We start from the raw sequence: 22,496 nt of genomic DNA, 5'->3' as shown, positions 1-22,496 counted from the left end.
CTTGGCTGTCTGTTATTGACTATCGAGTTTATATTTTTCATTCATTCGTTTGAAGTGAGTTGTACTTAATTTGCCAACTATTCAACTTGCCTGTGGGGTTTTTATACTCAATTCGTTTCTATTCAAAGGCGATAGGAGTGGACCATAATATCTAGCCATACCTCTGATGCCCCTCTGATGAACTCGGTACAGGTAGTATATTACACAGATAACTCTTAAGGTCACACAACTGCTTTTCTTATGAGAAGGTCCTAGTTAACGATGATTGAGAATAAAAAAAAGTACCTACCTTTTCGTTCACTGTCAAAACGCAGGTCTTTAATTTTGGCCTGATAATAATAATTCATAAATTGGTGATTTATGTTGACTTGAGACTTGCTAGAAAATGATTAAACCTCAGACTTTCAAAAGATGAAGAACTTTTTGTAAAGTTTAGAGCCTGAGAAAGAAAAACACGTATTTAAAATGTTTGCCTTAGAATTCTCCTTTAAATATTGATCAATTTCTCTCTTGTGAAAAACTCAAAACATGACGAGTTGTTTTTTAGTCGAAATCTTAAATACGTGTTTCTTCAGAGTCCGGGAGAATAGTTTGATCCAGGAAGTGAAGTCCACCATCCACCAAAAACGGACATTCATTCGTTCTAACTCAGCACTCGGCCTACTACTACCTATTTCATATAGTAAATTATACAACACGTTTGTTAAAGAACTTAACGAGTCAGTCTCTCGAGTTTAATTTTATTTGATGCATCAAAGATTTTCTGTTTGATTTTCTTGTTGTGTGTTTACAAGGGATGGATTATAACAAAAAGGATAGAAGTTGGACACACTGATGGGTCCTTGTCCCCATTGGTGGACAGTTATGATGACACGTAATTTATACGTCAAATTGTTGGAGTTGTTACATGGTTTAGTGAGGACATTGTGATATTTTGTTACATGGTTTAGTGTTTACATTGTGATGTGTTGTTCATGGAAAATGATTTCCTTGCATGGATTTACCACTGACTTACACAGGATGTTTTGGTGTTTTGTTCTTATCACAATAATGGGTAAGACAGTTATCGGCCGTTATCAGATATGCTACTTTAGGAACACCATGTGGTTACAATGCAACCCAAAAGTTTATCTCCAAAGAGTAAATGGCAATCGGCCTTGCTTGGGACTCTGGATTAGAACTGGTGGGCATTTAACCAGTAAATTATTGACCAATCAAAAGGTGGAATTTATAAAATTCCCTCCAAGCCCGTTCAGACAAAAAATATCTTGTTGTTTAATACGATAGTGAAGGAAAGTGCAATGTAAAAAAACTGGTTGCTATCTCATTGAAAGTGTAAACCCACTATTTCCGGTGACTGAATACATAACTTGGGTAAATGATCTTCTGGTTTCAGAGTGATGGCATCTTATTTTATAGTCTAAATATATACTGGTCGTCAGTAAAGATCGCCCATTCTTGTTCTTTTACGTCCCATAATTCTTAGTATCTGCCTAGTTTTGCTACCTTATGATTCAATATGTAACCTATTCATTATTAGTCTCCGAAGGACTGGTCGTTTACATACATACGTCCAAGGCTTTGGGAAGCAGAGAATTATAGGTGTTACATCATGACTTTGCTTCGCTATTGACGTCACTGCTCATCGTTCTTGTTTTAAGCCATCCCTTTTCATGATTAGTTCTCACTAAATCAATCAGACTATAGATCGTATGAAGTTGACGTCACTCATGTCTTTGTTATTGCTTTTTGCCATCCGCGTTTAGTTGGTAATTCTCACTGAACTGTATTAACCTGACTATAAACGTTCAAGCTTACAGATAGTTTTGTGTGTTGGTCCCTTATTCTTCCGGGTTGCAATGTTGTGAGCTTCTTTGCCAAGCGCCTACTATCTATACGCGTTTAAGGTAACACATAGCTTCAGCTTTGTGTGTTGGTACGTTATATCCACCAGGCGAATATTGTGAGTATTCTATCTAAACGCATAGCATCAATATAGTCAGCCACTGTCATCAATTCAGGCACTGAATAAAGCAACAAGTCCTTACATTTAAAAAAAAATAAAAACATTTGAGGAATTACTCAAAGTTAAAAACAGCATTACTGAACAAAAACAACCAAAATAAAAATGTTTTTTATGTCGTTTTTTCACCAGAAATTGTTTATTTGCTGCACATATACACCAAATATGCACGGTGAGAATAGGCAGGTCCAAGAAGAAACATGCTATGAATCCGTGATATTAAACTGGGAAAATTGGGAAGAAAACTGTGATTTCAAATAAAACGGATTCCCATTTCATTGGAAGTGTAAACCCATACTCCTGGAGGACTGGATACATACCTTGTGACATTGATTTTCTGGTTTCAGAGTGATGGCATCTTATTCTCTAGTCAAAAAAAATATGCTGGTTGTCAAAAAAGACTATCCATCCTCGCTCTTTTACGTCCCGTAAGAAGAATGATGAGGGTGTCATGGGTGGAAAGGAAAAGAAATGAAGAAATTTTAGAAATGGCAAACAGAAAATGATCACTGATAACAAAAATCATCAAACGCCAAATGGAATTTTTAGGACACATTATCCGCCACCCTGGTTTGGAAGTACTCGCCTTGACTGGAAAGATGAATGGAAAAAGAATAAGAGGAAGACAAAGAATAACTTATTTGAAAGGGATAAGAACTTGGACAGATGAAGCTGAGAAAGGTGGCGCTGCTTTAATAGAATTGGCAAGAGATAGATCAGCTTGGCGGAAGATGACCTCCGACGTCTGCTTCAGATATGGAACTACATGATGATGATGATGAATCCTAAGAATCTGCCTGTACATTCTGCTACCGAAATAATTATGTCACCTTATGTAACCTATTCATTATAAGTACTCCGAAGGACTGGTTACATACACACCTCCAAGGATTTAGGAACCAAAAGAGTAGAGGGTGTGACGTCACGACTTTTCTTCCTTATTGACAATACTAAATAATTTGAGAGTTGAAATTACTTGAGACGTTTTTTGAAAACCACAGAATTGCTTGACAACTAGACAGATGCTGGAAAGGAATTCCAAACATGTGGGTCAGACCGTACCCATCGTTAACTTATAGCCTGACACTGACCAAAAAATGACGTCAAAATGCCAGTCTTTGGCCACAAAAGAAAACAAAACGTGAGTTGTATTCAATAGTTCAACCAATCGGACCACTTGTTTCCATGAGCACTACTAACGACAACTCACTAGGCGATGCAAAAACCAAATAATGACGTCAAAATGCCAGTCTTTTTGGATTTCAGTGTCAGGCTATAGATAGTATGCAGATGACGTCACTCAGGCCTTTGTTATTGTTTTTGCCATCCGCGTTTGTGAGTTGTTCTCACTAAACTGTATTAACCAGACTATAAAAGTTCATGGTTACACAGAGTTTGTGTGTTGGTCCGTTATACTTCCGGATGGCAATGTTGTGAATTCCTTGGCCAAGCGCATTCTATCTATAGATAGCATGCGATTGGCCAAGAAACTCACAACATTGCCATCCGGAAATATAACGAACCAACACACAAAACGATGTGAAACATTGAACTTTATAGTCTGATTAGCACAGTTTAGTGAGAATTACTCATAAACGCGGATGGCAAAACACAATAACAAAGATCCAAGTGACGTCAACTTCATTCTATAACTTACCAACACACAAAACTGTGTGTAACCTCGAACGTTTATAGTCTGATTGATACAATTTAGTGAGAACTACTCATAACAATGGATGGCCAAGAACAATAACAAAGAGCTGAGTGACGTCAATTTCGTCCCTTCTATGCTTATTGTGCCATCATATGATGTGTTTGGATACGTATTACATAAAGTTTACACGTCCTTGTATTACCTTTCTTTGATTTGTTTTTAAAATTCCTTAATTGAAGAAAATGTGTTTTGGGTCAATATAAAATGCATTTAAAGCGGATCATGACAGATTGATTATGCATGCATCGGTCCTAGATAGATGTGGAGAAATATGCACGATGATTTTTGTTTTAATGTGGAAGGGCATTATATATAAGGACATCATAGGTATATGACACAATCCCAATTCGATTCAATAGTCTGATGTCATGCCGCCCAGCGACGGCGGCCATCGTGGTTCTAAACAAAGAAAATCGGTTCTTTTTATGCTTTATGCTGGCTAGAACTTTTCATATGTCTTGCGATCAGACTGTGTAAAAGTCAAAACATGATCAGATTTATAATGTTATTTTCCCTCTGGATACGTTTTAATGCTCGTCGGAGAAATATTTCATAAGGGCGTCCGCCATTGCTCCGATAGTTTAGAGCCAGTTACTAAGTTACCATGCGTCATTACGAGGGAAGTGACGTTACGGCTGTTGAAGCGTATTATAGCATTAATGTACACATGACACACTTACATTAGTCATAATATTCTATTGAATCACCATGTAGAATGTAGAAAGAAGGAAGAAAAAAAAAAGGTTACTGTTCTTATTATAACAATCATCTATTTTTAAAATAGAAAAATAGGACCAGGGGTTAGAATTATTCAGTACAGTCCATGTGTCAACGAGCACAGAATTTCTGCAAAATCTAAATATTATACAAATAATTTTTACAGATTGATATACGAGTAACTTGCAAACTTTAACAAAATGAAAGATAATTTTATCAGCCCTTGACTCAAATCATAATTTACAAAATCTGCGAGGGCACAATGATTGGTCATTTACGTTTGGAATCGCCTTCTGGTCGCCCATTTGCGATTCATTTGGTTCACTTTATTACCGAACCTATTTTTATCGTTGATGGCTCAAAAGATTCCTCTCGATCTATGTTAATTTCCACAATACAATATTATAATAATTGAAATAGAGGTCTGTTCGCATTAGCCTTCAATAGGATTCAATATTCTGATGTCACGTCCGCCCCGCAGCGGCTTGGTTCTAAACAAAGAAAATCTGTACTTGGTTTTTATTCTTCATGCTGGCTAGACCTTTTTCAAATGTCATGTGATCAGCATGTATATAAAAGTCAAAACATGATCAAATTTATAATGGTTTTTCTCCTCTGGATACACTTTTTATGCTCGTCGTAGAAAGTATTTCATAAAGGCGCCGCCATTCAACCGATAGTATAGAACCAGTTATTAAGTTACTATGCGTCATTACGAGAGAGGTGACGTCACGACTGTTGAAGCATATGTGACCCTTCGCCTCAAAACGGTATAAAGTTGGGTTGGTAAAAATGTTGAAAATTGCATTTATAGCCAGAAATATCAGACTTGTATTGAGTTTGTATGTTTTATTGAGGAGAATGGATACCATAATTTAGGGTGCCAATGCCAACAATTTATATTTTTGACCAGTTTGACATTAAATTCGGATTTTATGCATCTTTTTCGTTCCGACATAATACCATTTTGAGGCAATGGGTCACATATTCTCCAACAAATATCGCGGCTTCTCCGTTAGTAACTTTGCCGAGTTATTCTGCTAAGCAGTTGCAGTTCGAAATACAAATCAAGTTAATAATATTTCATAATGAATTCATAATAAAATAATGACGAGCTCCGAATAATCCGATTTCTCCTCAGCAACACAAAGATACAACCAAGGATATACGGGGCCACAAAACAGACGCAGTTCGAAAGTAACATCGGGACCCCCCAAGGAGATAGTCTGAGCCCGATTCTGTTCACAATATACTTAGAACACGCTCTGAAAGAAGTTCGAAAAGTCATTCCAAAACCAACGACTCATATTGAGAATGCAATCCCTAGAGAAATCGCCTATGCAGATGATGTCGATTTTATTGGATCAACACCAGCAAATATAGCCATCATACAAAATACCCTCATGAAATATAACCTCCAAGTCAATGCCAATAAAACCGAATTTACAACAATATCGAGGAACAAAGAGGAATGGAAAAGAACAAAGAAAGTCGGCTCACTAATTGGAGACACCGAGGATGTACAAAGAAGAAAACAGCTATCAAACGCCGCACTCAGTAAACTCGCCAATGTATGGATTAGAGGTGACAAAATAAAGAGAAAAACCAAACTGAAACTGTACCGTGCTCTTGTAAAACCGGTACTTCTGTATAACTGCGGCACTTGGGCGTTGACAAAATCCGAAGAAGAACATCTGGATGCCTTCCATCGCACACAGCTAAGAAGGGTACTGGACATCAAATACCCAAAAAAGATCTCAAATGAATCACTCTATAAGATCACAAAAGAAAGACCAATCTCCCTTGACATTTTACAACAACGATGGCAACTTTTCGGTCACATACTACGCAGGGACAAAAACATACCAGCTAACCAAGCCATGTCGGGATACTTCCAAAAACACGGGAACCTTTTCAGAGGAAGACCAATCACAACACTCCCTGTGATCCTAAACAAAAACCTCACAACACTTGGACAAAGCATTAGTCTCATAACGGCAGGGGACCTTGAAAATCTGAGAACCCTAGCAGAGGACCGGCAATATTGGAGACACCTCACACAGGAAATACTGGAAACAGCCAAGGCGACCCGATCTTTCGGTCGAGACGCGAAAGGCATCTAAGTCAAGTCAAGTCAATGAATTCATGATTAATGAATACAATAATTAATTGATACAATCTAACGGATCACTTACGTACAGTCCTAACTCTAAGTCTTGCGGGCGTCCTGGTGGGCTGACCGTTGATTAAGAATGATGGATGAGGTGACAAGATCGAGTCCATTAAACACACCAACAAGGTGTCGCGTCATTCCCGACACACTTGCTATGACGAATGGCAGCAACTACATACCTGCCGAATCTTACGAATTTTAGTAATTTTACGAATTTTAGACAAATTTCATGGCCAAATACAATTTTTTGGGGAAAATTACGAATTTTTAATTCTTAATAATACTTTAATAATAATAATAATAATAATAATAATAATAATAATAATAATAATAATAATAATAATAATAATAATAATAATAATAATAATAATAATTGTAATAATAATAATAATAATAATAATAATAATAATAATAATAATAATAATAATAATAATAATAATAATAATAATAATAATAATAATAATAATGATAATACACAATTTCAGAAATTACGAATTTCCTTGTCAAATTACTAAGAAATGACATAAAAATGACTAAATTAGAAGTTTTCAATTTGGCATGTCTGCACAATACATCTGGTATTGATGACCATACACGTCAAATCCTTCGTGTTCTAAGTACTCAGTAAAGTACATGTCGGTCAAAACGGGTTTGGTTCGTTTTGGTCAGAAAAAATGTTAGTCTTATTTCAAGGAAGACCCAGGTGTGAGATTTTTTTGACCTGATGAGGGTTAGATCAATACTTGAAATTTTGTTGTTTTGGGGTTTGTTTGTTTTTTGGTTTTTTTTCGAGCACGGTAGTAAGGATATCTTTGTGTGTGTGTGTGTGTGTGTGTGTGTGTGTGTGTGTGTGTGTCTGTGTGCATGTATGTGTTAATGGTTGTGTTTGTATGTGTACGTGTCTGTGTATGTATGTGTGTCTGTGTATGTATGTGTGTCTGTGTATGTATATATGTTTGTTTTATGTGTGTGTTTCTGTGTGTGTTTTTGTTTGTTTGTGTTTGTTTGTGTGTGTGTGTGTGTGTGTGTGTGTGTGTGTGTGTGTGTGTGTGTGATTACCCAGACGTCATGTTGAAGACGTATGCGTTCAGAGATACCGCGTGTCGTGGTTTTTGGTGACATCATTGGATACGAGATGCCCGAGTTCTAGCGTTGACTAACACTTAACTTGAAGTACCGGGTTCAAACCCCATGTTAGGTAGCTAGTCTTTTCTTGTTTTGTTTTGTTTCTTTTTTTGGGGTTTTTTTTTTTTTGTTTCTTTTGGTTGTTTGTTGTTTGTTTTTTCAATTGTTTTTAAGTTGTTTGTTTCTGGTTTGTTTGTAAGTTATATCGGGGGGGGGGGGGGGGGGGGGGGGGGAATAGAAGGGTGCTTCGGTTTAATTGTTTGTTGATTGTTTTTAATTTGTTTGTTATTTTCTTATTTTATCGTTTATTTGATTGTTTTTTGTTTTGTTTTCTTTTTGTTTCTTTGTTTGTTTGTTTTTTGTTGCTGTTTTGTTTGTTTGTTTTGTTTTTGTTTTGTTTTTTTTTGTTTTGTTTTTAATCTGTTTATTTCCTTTTGGGGGGGGGGGGGGCGAGCAACACACTTACCCCTCATGTCTCAATAAAAAGCGCTGCACTGCGACTGACGCCAGGTCCTTTTTCGAGGTAGATCCTCAAGAGAAATATAATCATAGAATTTATAAACGTCATGTTGTTATACATGTATTTATCTAGATATTTCGAAACCATGCGCTCTTTTTGATCAGAAGATAAACATGAAATCAATAATGGAGTTATTGGGGGTCTTACGAGAATGCATCTGTCACGATTCTGTCCCTTTGTTGTGTTAAAACATAGTGAATATGTTACAAGGACAACTTAGGCATAACCAAACATGTCTCAGGATTTATGGTTTCTATGAGTGTCTAAATATCACAAATCAAAAATTAAACATCACAAATTACATATCACACATCACAAATCACAAATCACAAACCACACATCACAAATAACAAATCGCACATCACAAATCACAAAGCACAAATCACACATTACACATCACACATCACAAGTCACACATCACACATCACACATCACACATCACAAATCACAAATCACAAATCACACATTACACAACACAAATCACACTAACTCATGCGGATAGCCAACCACAACGTTTAGATGACAGTCCATACCAAGTGTGTGGTTCCCGCCCTTGTAATAGGGAAGAAAAGTTGTGTGGTGTCACTCGGTCTACTTTTCCGGTTCCAAAATCATTGGAAGTGTGTATGTAACCAGTCCTTCGGAGGACTATGAATGAATAGGTCACATATTGAATCATTAGGTGGCATACATTATTTTAGTAGTAGGGTGTATAAGCAGATTCTTAGGATTACGGGACGGAAAAGATCGAGGATGGATGATCTTTATTGGCGACCAGCATTTATTTAGACTAGACAATAAAATGCCGTCAATCTGAAACCAAAAGATAAATTACACAAGGTATGAATTCAGTCCTCCTGAGGACTGGTTTTAACACTTCCAATGAAATAGGAACTTCTTTTTTGACATCCCACTTTTCTTCACTATTCCAAAAAGCAAGCGTGTAAGAATCGTATCTTATTCTAGCTCTTTTGGTACGTGTTTTGATCGTGGACTTCGAACAAATTTGATGTCAGTGAATACCTGGCTGAGAGGAGTGAGGAACATTGCAAGGCTTCTAGAATAAAACTATGCCTAACACTTAAACTAAAGCATTTATATAGAGCAATATCCACTAAACGTGCTCAAAACGCTTTACAAGGAGCCCCTAACCAACAGCGGCAATTAACATATAGAAAGAGACATGACGTCTGTTAGGCAAATAACAAAATTTTGGCGGACAGAGACACAACAATGTTAACGACTAGGTACTCATTTTACACCTGAGTTTTCCAAGGACTTGACTATGCGCTGACACCTGAATACGGTGAGAGAATGTGAGTCAAGACCATTTTCCAAGGACTTAACTATGCGCTGCTCAGAGCCGGTCTCAAACCCTGGACCATCTGGTTCGAAGCCCAATGCCATACCGCTAGACCACATAGCCGCCCGGTGATGTGATCTGTATGAAAAAAATAAATTTGATTTTATATAGGATGAAGAGGAATTAATAAAATATATTGTGAAGCGCGTTAAACATGGTGTATTTGTGGAAATGCGCTATATAATTGTTCATGTTGAATTATTTACAAAATGCCCCTTATCAGGCTCGTTTTGACGCAAGGACAGTGACTTGAGATATCCCCATACGGGCAGAGAGGCGATAAAAGTACATGGAAGTAAGTGTCAAGGCCGTCTCGACGATTGACCTCACATGGCACAGACACGTTACAGACATAGAGGTTAGAGGTCATTCTTGTTGTGGGTTGCGTCAAATGACTAGGTCAGGACAGAGAGTTTATAAGTTAACGCTTAGAGAGCTCTCTCTCTCCCCTCCCGCTCTCCATGACAACAATGCATTTCATTGCGTATCAGCCGAAAACATGTGTGTCACGAAATAGGCGCGGATCACTGAATGTGTGTTTCGTCTGCCAGAGATCGGCTGCTCTTTTTCTTGACTATCGGCTCAGGCTTTATGTACAAAATCGTACAGATTCGTTTGATTCTCTAGATCAGGTTACGATAACTTTGTAAGATTCTAAAATAAATTACTTATAATAATAATGATGTGTGTGTGTGTGTGTGTGTGTGTGTGTGTGAGAAAGAGAGAGAGAGAGAGAGAGAGAGAGAGAGAGAGAGAGGGGGGGGGGGGGGGGGGGGTTAACTTTGACAAAAAAATAATCTAACTCCACTTTATAGCGAAAATCATGATTTATTTTAAACAAACATGATAGAAACAAACGTCCTTTGTATTTTCAACAAAGCCTTAACACACACACACACTCTCTCTCTCTCTCTCTCTCTCTCTCTCTCTCTCTCTCTCTCTTTCTCTCTCTCTCTCTCTTTGTGTGAGTGTGTGTGTGTGTGTGTGTAAGTGTGTGTCTAATTAACACACGTATAGTTTAAAATAATATGTACGATGAAAAAATAGTATGCATGACTAAGATGGCGTCAAGTTGCGTTGCATAGATTAATGACCACAAGTACAATTAAACATAATGAAGGATAGAAATACAAAATACATGTACACAAAAAGACTCCCTCCCTCTTTCTCTCTCTCTCTTTCTCTCTCTCTCTCTCTCTCTCTCTCTCTCTCTCTCTCTCTCTCTCTCTCTTGTAAGTATTGTAGTAGAATCTAATCTAAAACACATTTTATAAACTGAAAAATGGCTCAGTAAAATCACAAATATAATAAGAGAATAGGGGGACAATGCTGCACCAACACCGATGATTGACAGTGGCAGACCAGAATTGATAACCCCGGTATACATTACATCCATTGTCTCCTGAGACAGACGGAAGCCAACAACAACAGGCATACCGGTAAGAAAACAAATCAGCGACATATCAAATCTACACATGGCTAAATGTGGCAGCCTTCCTATTTCTATGGGTGGGCTGTTTTTCTGACAGTGTCTGATTCATTAACTGACATTAGTGAACAAATTAGCTATATAAAAAAGTAAGTCACACTTTCCATTTTTGCAACCGAGGCCCATGTGGGGTGGAATGCTTACCACAAGCCGTCTAATGATCCTATTTCTCAGACCAGTAATGTGCAGTGTGGGAGTAATGGCGTCTCTGAATTCCTTATCCTTAATTTCTATGATACAGAGATGTTCTGAACTTGGTGCACAGAGACCGCCATGCTTACAACCCTGAAGGTTCTTTGCACGCAGGAATACTTGACTCTCTTTGCCAGGGTCCTTGTCACCTTTCAATAAATCTTGACAGTCTGTACACACACGGGGCATTAATTTGACTGCAATATACCCAGATATGCAAGTTGTTACATTCTGTTCAATTGGTGTAAGGGATGGCATAGTGGCAACATCAGCTGTCTAATTTCCTGTGGCACATCTTGTTGAAGGCGTGTCTTGACTGCCACTGAAACAGGAAGCATCAAAATGTTCTTCACATAAAACATTTCGTCTGTGCAGTTCATCAGCTGACTTGTCATCGAAATCAGCACGCCTGCAGTTGCTGACCCAACGCCTGGACCTGTAAAAAATAACAAACGCAGTTCAATATTAGATCTAGATCTATTATTAGTAATTAATTGAGAGCTAGGTCAGATTAAGAGTTAATTTTATATATAAAAGTAAAAGCACATACTAATTGGCTGAGAGAGACTAGATTTATACTTCTCTTTAGATAAACTTCTAAAAAAAACTAAGCTCACTTCATTGAGATTACTACTGTACTAGAATCTAGACATAGGCATCACAAGTCTAATCAATATACATCCTATCTAGTCATCCCTCTAAAGCGCTTTGAGCATATCTATTGGTTGTTGCTCTATATAAAAGCTCAATTATTTTAAGCATAAATCCACTGGCACAACATATATGGCTATAAGTCAATGCCGTGTAGCTACACCGTCGCCCCTACCCTTTACTGTGTTTTAAATCAACCACATCTGCTATTACGGAAAAGGAGAAGAAGAAGATGAAGAAGAAGAAGATAATGGCCCGCCTCACCCCCAACAGAGCCACCTTTTAGGGTCACAGTCACGGTGCAGTAGATTAGAACTGGATCAGAAATCTAATGTTCGTTTTCTCTTGTAACACAATCTAGACGTGTTAATCTAGAAATATAGCTATTTGTTAAGATTAATAGATTAAAGTTTAATTTTCTCACCTTTCAGGATCCTTTGGGAAACAGAAGAAACCTAAATCTGGTCTCTTGTGTCGAGAATTTGAACAATTGATACCGGAACACCACTGGCATTTGTTATGTGTTGTCGGTGTCGGCGCCATCTTAACTCATTGTTGTACGCGCTTATTTCCACGATCAGCTGTTGACCCAGATACGAGCTTTTTGGCTAGAGAGAGCTCTCGAAGCGTTAGCTATACAATCTCTCTGGTCAGGATATAGACGGAATGACGTTGACGTCATTTAGCTCTTTTTGAATCGATTTTAGACCGACAGTTTGGGTGATTAGTTCTCACTAAAATATATTTAAGACATTTTTAAAATGTTAATTCATCAACTTTCTTTAAATGACATCATTCAGACAATAAATGTTAAATGTTACACACAGTTATGGCTATCGGAGTATTTTATCTAAACGCATAGCATCAATTATATCAATCAAACAATGAATGGCAACAAAACAAACAAAAAATAGGCCCTTTCTCAACGACACCATTAGGTCCCGTCGCCTAGGCATTCCATGAAGAAACATAGATAATCCATCAAATAAGATGTCTGATGGCAACAGGAATCACCCATGTAGTCCAAAGTGAGATACCGTCGCCTAGGCATTCCATGAAGAAACATAGATAATCCATCAAATAAGATGTCTGATGTCAACACAGGAATCACCCATGTAGTCCAAAATGAGATACCGTCGCCTAGGCATTCCATGAAAAAACATAGATAATCCATCAAATAAGTTGTCTGATGGCAACAGGAATCACCCATGTAGTCCAAAGTGAGATATCGTCGCCTAGGCATTCCATGAAAAAACATAGATAATCCATCAAATAAGTTGTCTGATGGCAACAGGAATCACCCATGTAGTCCAAAGTGAGATACCGTCGCCTAGGCATTCCATGAAAAAACATAGATAATCCATCAAATAAGTTGTCTGATGTCAACAGGAATCACCCATGTAGTCCAAAGTGAGATACCGTCGCCTAGGCATTCCATGAAAAAACATAGATAATCCATCAAATAAGATGTCTGATGTCAACACAGGAATCACCCATGTTGTCCAAAGTGAGATACCGTCGCCTAGGCATTCCATGAAAAAACATAGATAATCCATCAAATAAGTTGTCTGATGTCAACAGGAATCACCCATGTAGTTCAAAGTGAGATACCGTCGCCTAGGCATTCCATGAAAAAACATAGATAATCCATCAAATAAGATGTCTGATGTCAACACAGGAATCACCCATGTTGTCCAAAGTGAGCAAATCGGGGGTAAATAATCTTGCCCAAGGAAATAATGAAAGTGCCTGAAGCGGGGCTTAAACCCAGAACCTTCCGGGTCACAGTACAATGCCTTAACCACTCGGCCGGCAGATGTTTTGAATCGTTTGTTTGAACACATAGCATCAATATGTCAGAATTCACGAGGGGGGGGGTTAGTCACTTTCCGAAATAGGGAACTAAAATGTGATGTCAAAAAGTTGGTTTTAGACTCATTGGAAGTGTGGAAACCAGTCCTCCGGAGGTACATACTTTGTGTAATGGATCCTCCAGTGTTAGATCCATGATATCTTATTATACAGTCTAACTAACATGCCGGTCGTCAATAAAGAGTATCCATCCTCGCTTACTTTACCTCCAGTAATCTTAAGAATATGCCTATACATCCTGCTACTAAAATAGTTAGGCCACCTTTCGATTCAATGTGTAACCTATCCATTATTAGTACTCCGAATGGCTGATTACATACACACTTCCAAGGATTTTGGAGCAAAAGAGTAGATGGGGTGAAGTTATGACAAAGAGAAATTCACGTGGCAAACTTCGACACCGATGAGTCACCTCCGCCTGCACCTCGCCATCACGGCAAAGAGTTGCCTCCCTTGAAAGTCCTAAGAAAATGAAAAAGTCACTTGGAGTGAAATCATACCTGTAAGAGGGGTGATGTTCTACGACTTCAAGAAAACTTTCTCTCTCAATGTGAGCTTGTGTTTATGTGAACACTCTCGGTATCCAGCGGACGCATACCTTTTTGTAACCCAGAATTTCTTGAAGGATATAATATCCATCTCTTCCCACAGAATTTCCAAGCCTTTGTTAAATGTCTGATTGTTTTATTTTCCAACGATTCGCTCGATTCAGTTCGTCAATTATTTATTGTTGATTTACTGCGGTTGAAGCTCTTGGAGGACGACCTGCAAGTCCGCTCATTAATGTTGGCGGAGGCAGCAAAAGTTCACGTGTCACCATAAACACTTTACAACCGTTTATGAATGTTTCCCGGTGCACATCTCTCTGCAATAAAAGTGACTCAATCACATCAAGCTGTTTATAGTTTATTGCAATATGTTGTGCGTGATTTCTTAGACGGACATAATATTGGTGTAGATAGAATGCAGATGACGTCATTCGGGTCTTTGCTATTGTTTTTTTTTTTTTCTTTGGTCATCCCCGTTTGTGAGTTGTTCTCACTTAACTGTATTATCCAGACTATAAAAGTTCATGGTTACACAGAGTTTTGTGTGTTGGTCCGTTATACTTCCGGATAGCAATGTTGTGAGCTTCTTAGCCAAGCGCACACTATCGATAGGGGCTCTTTTAAATAAGATAAATTAAAATCAAGCAAGAGCAGTTAGACGTCTAGAACCGTCTAAACAAAATTTGGTGACCTTATAGAAGAAGAAATTACACCCATTTTGATGCATAGTTTCTACTGGTGAATATAATACAATCGGAAACATTTAATAGGCGTCAAGACTTTTCAGTCAAGCCTAGTAAACTCAATGTTCTGTAAGAGACTTTGTGTACTCAGGACACGTCGGTGAGAAGCCATAACATTCATGAGTAATTCTGTATATTTTCTATCAACAGCATTTGACACACTACAAGGTCAAGGCCAGGATAATAAAACAGATTATTATGAATGTAAGAAATAATAATACACATGTGTGAGTTTGGGTTTTTCTTTAATGACCATATTGTTGTTTTTGTTGGTGTTGTTGACGATGTTGTTCCATCATCTTTTCTATTGTTTTTTTTTTTCATGTATTTGGTTCGTTTTGTTTGATTATTTTTAAAAATTATTTGTTGTTTGTTTTGTTGTTTTTTTTTATATCGTTTTGTTTATTTTAAGTTTTTTGTTCTTGTTTGGGGGTTTTTTTTCTGCTTTGCATTTTTTTTAAATTCTGGTGTTTTGTTCCAGTTTTGTTTATTTTGTTTTGAAGAATTTGAGTTCCGATAATTTCATGATTTTATGTCTTTATTTTGTCTTGTTTGCCCTTGTTCTTTGTCTGGATTTTGTTCATTGTTTTTGGTTTGTTTATTCATGTATAGTTGTTTTGAATGTAGTTTTATTTATGTTGTTTTTTTTTTCAGGTTATTATTTTTTTTAAGGAATCGCGCTGCTTGGGTTGATAAGGTGTATCAATAACAGGATGGTCTTGATTCTACCTGAATTTCTTTAATTCAAATATTGATAAAACATGACAACACTTTGGGTCCCGATAGCTCAGTTGGTAGAGCACTCGCTTTAAATTAATGATAAAAAATAAATAACATTTCCTTTATTCATCCCAAAGGGGAAATTTGTCTCTACGGTCTATTCCAAGGGAAGACTGAAATAACCCAGGCGTCAGTCGCAGTGCAGCTCCACAAATTGAGCTAAGACGAGGTTACTTGCTCAAGGCCACACAGCACAGCGGCGGGTAATCGAACTGGGTACCATTCGGGTACGAAGCTAAGATCATACCGCTGAGCCACGCTGCCCGTTTTACACAAAGAGCCCTAGATTGTTACTTCCTGTCCACCCAGCAGTGATTGGGTTGATGGATCTGTTAGAATTGACAGAAAGTACTTTGCGATAGACCAGACCTATACCTGATACTAAAATAGTTATGCCACCTTTATGATTCATTATGTAACCTATTCATTATTAGTCCTCGAAGATTTAGGAACCAGAAAAAAAGGTGTGACATCACGACTTTCCTTCCCAATTGTAAATTCAATTTTCAGGGCCATATACATCCTTATGCAATACCCTTTGGGGGAGGTCGGTCACATATGTTATCTATTTTTCTCCTAGAAACATTCGAGCTTTTATATAGAGCAGTATCCACTAAATTAGCTCAAAGCGCTTTACAAGGTGTTCTTGACAACACGGAATATGAATGACGAGACTTGACGCCTATTAGGCGATATTACAAGGTGTTCTTGACAACACGGAATATGAATGACGAGACTTGACGCCTATTAGGCGATATTACAAGGTGTTCTTGACAACACGGAACATGAATGACGAGACGTGACGCCTATTAGGCGATATTACAAGGTGTTCTTGACAACACGGAACATGAATGACGAGACGTGACGCCTATTAGGCGATATTACAAGGTGTTCTTGACAACACGGAATATGAATGACGAGACGTGACGCCTATTAGGCGATATTACAAGGTGTTCTTGACAACACGGAATATGAATGACGAGACTTGACGCCTATTAGGCGATATTACAAGGTGTTCTTGACAACACGGAACATGAATGACGAGACGTGACGCCTATTAGGCGATATTACAAGGTGGGTTTTTTTTTCGACAGGGGCAACGCTGTAAACTGCCCGGTACTCATTTTACCCTAAGTACGGTGAGAGAATGTAAGTGAAGAGCCTTTTCCAAGGACTGAACTATGCGCCGCTTAGAGCGGGACTCGAACCCAGAACCTGTCGATCCGAAGGCAAATGTCATACGACTAGACCACATTCACTCTAAGCCACTCTGTCTATAATCTGTTTTCTTTTGTTTCTTGAAGACGAATACACCGATCCCTCAATGAACCCCATGGACCCAAGAGACAGATCGGGATTTCCCGAAACCACCACGGCCTTCACCTTCCCAGAAACGACAACGCCTTCCTTCGATGTGCAAGAGCCGACAGCTCCCGACATATCTCCCATCGTGGACCAAGTAGACCAGTCTTGCTGTGCAGTTCCCTCCCTTGACTGCAGCATGGTGAACCAGCAGATGAACGGGGCGTCCAGAGACATCACGGGCGTGTCTTTTTCAGATGCCAACCTCCCCCTGGATGTCGCAATGCAGCCACACTTCAATTCTTCTTTGCAGACTCCAGCCAATCATACAGCTGGTATTTTCCTAGAAGGTCATAGTGGTCATTTCACTAAGACAAGACTCCGGCGTCAGGTTACTCTTCAAGACCAATACATTGACCAACTTGGAATCAACTTGTTGAGGTATGTAAATTTTTAAAAAATTATAATAAAATTCCCTTTAGTCATCAAATGGGGGAAATTTTTCTCTAGGGTCAATTCCAAGGGAAGACTGGAATAACCCAGGCGTCAGCCGCAGTGCAGTGCCGCAAATTGAGCTAGGGCGAGGTGACTTACTCAAGGCCACGGTGGGTGATCGAACCCGGTACCTTTCGGGTACGAAGTAAAGACCGTACCGCTGAGTGATGCTGCTCCCAATTTCATTTCATTCAATTTAATTTAAGAATAATTTGTTTTATTAATTGTAAAAGGAGCCAAAAGTCGTGAAACAATGAGAACATTGAAAAAATCGATGTAGGCTATCTATGGTTTCATTGTTTTGCTGGGGGGTTTTTATTGCTTTTTTTTTTTTTTTTTTTTTTGGTTTGTTTTTTGTTTTTTTTTTTTGTTTTTTTTTTTTTTGTTTTTTTTTTTTTTTGTTGGCTGAAAAAAAGGTTTTGAGCCGTAAACTGTCCGTGTTTGGTATTTTGTTCTTTGTTTATGAAGATGTTATATTGATTTTGTTTATTGATATTGTTTATTACTTTTTTACTAACCATCCGCGACTCGGGTGATTGTTATGAATCAATTCTCATCGTGGTGTATTCGTTGACCTCAATACCTTCGTCATTATCTAACCAATGAAAGAATGCCGCTGTAGGTCACTGTGACATTAGATAAGATTCCTACCAACGATATATCGAAAACTTACTATGGTTCCTATTTATTAGTTCAATCTTCCGGAACAAAATGTGACACATTATTTCCAAACGGTATGATGACGGGTGAACCAGACGCTGAAATGTGATTTAAGAGTTAAAATGAGAAGAAATAGGAAATTTGTGTCTTTGTAAAGTAAGAAACTATATTGACTCTTTAGCAAAATGAATAGAAATGACCCCAAGGTTTCATGGCAAAAAATTTGATTTCCAGGACATTTCCATGATCGGCGGAACAAACCTCTGAAGTCCCGATTTTCAGGATCGACGGATCAAACCTCTGAAGTCCCGATTTTCAGGATCGACGGATCAAATCTCTGAAGTCCCGATTTTCAGGATCGACGGATCAAACCTCTGAAGTCCCGATTTTCAGGATCGACGGATCAAACCTCTGAAGTCCCGATTTTCAGGATCGACGGATCAAACCTCTGAAGTCTACAAACGAGCTTTGCGCACCATGTTTGTTTTTTAAATGATGTCATCAGAGGTCTGATCCGCCCAAAATGGTGAGCAAAACTCGTATCTAGACCTCAGAGGTTTAACCCACCGATCGTGAAAATCCAGACCAGAGGTTTCATCCACCGACCATCTATATCTCGTTCATCCCGCCATCACACGGCTTTAACTCGGTGGACGACATGTTAAATGCTGAAGTGAACAAAACCAACAAATAAATTAGACACATTCTGATTGTTTTTCCAGGTTCGAATCCTGTCTGTGTCAAGCCAATAGAGCCCCCAGTGCGTGTCGAATGCTGTTTCCACCAGGCTTCTACACACCCAATAGGCCTGGACTGTTTGACATCATATTCAATGGAGACTTGGTCGTCAAACGTGAGTATCTCGATTGTTTGTAACTGTGTACACGCAGAGGTGACGTCATGGTTCGGAATGAGCGGAATGGAAGAATCGGGTCTCTACCCTTAGCCTTCGACACTAAAAGCCTGACTGACCAAAAGATATCGCCAAATTACAAGACCAGACATCCTAAGGATCACGGAATATCCTCACTTATAATGTTTATTCGTATTATTGAAGAAAGAAGTTGACATCACTCAGCATTTTGTTATTGTTTTTAGCCAGTTATTTTGGTGAGCAGTTTGAAGGGGTGTTTTACTCTCTTTTGTCTTCTGGCACATTTCTGTCGGATCCTGAACCCCCCCCCCCCCCCCCCCCCCCCCCACGCTTTGTCCCATTTTGATGAGGAAATTTTACAACCAATGACATTGTCACTCCAGAAGTTTCCCTCCTCTGTATTTTAGTCTCAGAATCCATATTTAGATCCGCACCTGTTTACACTTATCTGTCCATGGATTCCAAATATAGCAGACGGCAATACAGACAAGATGACAGCGTCTTCATCTGGTCTGTACCTTTGTCACGTGATATCCGTGACCTCAATGAACTCGTGTTCCTTCACGTGCATGGCTGCGATGATAGCGGACCATTGACTTATTATGTAGTCTGACTGAATAGCGTACAAATCTCACTTTCTATCTTTTTACATCAGTCTCTCTGACCATCTATCTATCTATCTATCTATCTATCTATCTATCTATCTATCTATCTATCTATCTATCTATCTATCTATCTATTAGGCTGTCTTTCTATCAGTCTGTCTTTCTATCTATCTATCTATCTATCTATCTATCTATCTATCTATCTATCTATCTATCTATCTATCTGTCTGTCTGTCTGTCTGTCTGTCTATCTATCTGTGTGTCTATCTATCTATCTATCTATCTGTCTGTCTATGTATCCATCCATCCATCTATGGCGACATAATACATTTTCTCTGTGATAACTGTGGAAATTTTCAGACATTTTCATGAAATAGATTCTGAGAAATATTTGACACAGTATCCCATCCCCTCAGAAAAATGACATATTGACGTACCCTTTTCGACCGTGTTTTTCGTGCCTTTATCTCATATATAGAGAAATTGCACTTCAATAATATTTAATATAATATTATCGTTTTCGACCAAAATCTCAAGATCGTTTTTTAAAAGGATTTTCCTGATAATTAGACCAAACCTCCCCAGACTTGTGTCTTTTCAGAGTTCGGCAGTTAGCTTGTAAACATTGGTAACTTAACTTGAGCTTTTGTATAGCGCAATATCCACTAAACGTGCTCAAAGCGCTTTACAAAGGGTCCCTGACCAACAATAACACGTAACAAGTAGAACGAGACATGACGCCTGTTAGGCGACATTACACTTTTTTCGGACAAAGACAACGCTGTTAACGGCCATGTACTCGTTTTACACCTGAGTACGGTGAGAGAATGTGAGTAAAGAGTCTTTTTCAAGGACTCAACTATTGTCTTTGGAATTGTTCGTTTCCCTGTCTCTCTATTCTATTTTTATTGCCATATTATTTCCTTCATCACTTCGTGGATTTGTTGTAAATGTCTCCATGTTTATATGTTGTAGGTTTCAGATGTTATTTCTACAATGGGAATATAGTGGACTGTCTATTCAGGGCCAGGGTGACCTATGAACCTCTGACCGCCCCAATGGTCTACTTCGTGGTCAACGACAAGGCGGAGATATCTGGCCGACAATGCGTGTACGTATTGAATTCATGTGAATGTTAATTTACGATGTTTTATATATGGGTAGCTGGGTATATTAGATATGCCGGAAAGTACTTTGCTAAAGACCAGCGTCCTATCGAAAAGGATAGCAAGTAATTGCATTGTCCGTTTCACGCTATAGAAAGTGATATAAACTCCTGCTCCATGAGCCTAGTGACTCTGAACGACTTTTGTTTTCACCAAATATACAAAGCTAGTCAGATGGGTGACCAATGACTGATGTGTCATCTCGTGTTACATTTTGTTTCTTTCTAGAACATGCAACTCCATGTACTGCACATTTGAAGCATTCAGGAACCGTAACTTTGGATCTACCGTGCCTTTCAATCAAGACTATGCTGAATGTGAGTTATCTCCCTTGAATAGATTAGTTAAAGATATATGTGTAAGCCGTAATAAATCAATCAAATCATATATTAAGATCAATTTTTAAAATATAGTCGATTGCAAAAACAAACTTTAACAAGATTTATATGTGTCCTCTTTTGTCGATTCGGTATTTTGTCAGGGTGAAAATGACTCTGGAAAATGAATTTGCTCAAAAAGGCAGAACAGTTGTGATGTGATACCTTCTACTTTTCGGTTCCAAAATCATTGGAAGTGTTTATGTTACTAACCATTCTGAGGACTTATAGTGAAAAGGTTGCATAACTCTTCCAATAGCAGGATGTATATAGCCTGGTAGGCGATATTACAATTTTTCGGACAGAGACAACGCTGTTAACGGCCAGGTACTCATTTTACACCTGAGTACGGTGAGAGAATGTGAGTAAAGAGTCTTTTCCGAGGACTCAACTATGCGCCGAGCGAGGTTCGAACCCAGGACCTTCCGATCCGAAAGCGAGTGTCATACCACTAGACTACATAGACGCACTTTTATATCTTATTAATTTTAATAAACTTTTATTGGCATATTTCGGGATAACACCAGATTGACCATGTGAGTAACATATCCTTTTTGTGTTGACAGTTAATGATCTGTTCAGTCAGTGGCAAAGCAATTTGATTTTATCAAAGTAAACTCATTTGCAGGTCTGTTAACCCAACTTATTATGGGCTCATTGCTGTAATGGACATAATACCAGGTGGTCACAGTTAGCCAACAATCATTTTTATTTCTTACCCTATTCATGTTCTATGCTTCAAAAACTCTGCGTTTAAGTAACATTTTTAACTCTTTCGTAACCAGTCATTATTAGTATTTTTCACAAAATGGTAGGCTTTCCGAGCAGAAAATTGATTTATTTAAACACAATCAAACTCTCTATAAAACAACTTTAGGTTCTTATTGATTAAACAAAGATTATTCTTCAAAGTTTGTGATGTACAAAATAAATCTGAATTAAAAAAATGCATATTACTCACTCACTCACTCACTCTATTCCATGACCGGTTGATCGTCGGGGGGACTCTCGGGATGCAGACTTCACGATTCGACGTCACTCATCACGGTCTTGGGCCTTCCTCATTAGATTGTTCCACGTCAATCCTGTCCAATCTTTAATGTTATC

The 22,496-nt window shown here is 38.3% G+C and overlaps 1 protein-coding gene across 1 annotated transcript in view; it reads left to right on the top strand.

Moving 5' to 3' along the window:
- Nucleotides 1-665: 665 nt before the first annotated feature.
- LOC144975919 (uncharacterized) overlaps nt 666-22,496 on the top strand; it is a 35,791-nt gene continuing 13,960 nt past the window's right edge. The window contains exons 1-6 of the mRNA XM_078920107.1: nt 666-1,054; nt 15,281-15,334; nt 17,215-17,653; nt 19,090-19,220; nt 20,822-20,957; nt 21,241-21,329. Of these exons, the coding sequence (XP_078776233.1) occupies nt 964-1,054; nt 15,281-15,334; nt 17,215-17,653; nt 19,090-19,220; nt 20,822-20,957; nt 21,241-21,329 (940 nt within the window). The 5' untranslated portion in view covers nt 666-963. The remainder of the gene's footprint in view (nt 1,055-15,280; nt 15,335-17,214; nt 17,654-19,089; nt 19,221-20,821; nt 20,958-21,240; nt 21,330-22,496) is intronic.

The sequence above is a fragment of the Berghia stephanieae genome, chromosome 6 (assembly GCF_034508935.2).
Source record: "Berghia stephanieae isolate SIO BIC M18660-M18661 chromosome 6, UCSD_Bste_1.3, whole genome shotgun sequence".
Lineage (NCBI taxonomy): Eukaryota > Metazoa > Mollusca > Gastropoda > Nudibranchia > Aeolidiidae > Berghia > Berghia stephanieae.
The sequence above is the reverse complement of the archived record's forward strand: the minus strand, read 5'-3'. Positions and strand labels throughout refer to the sequence as shown.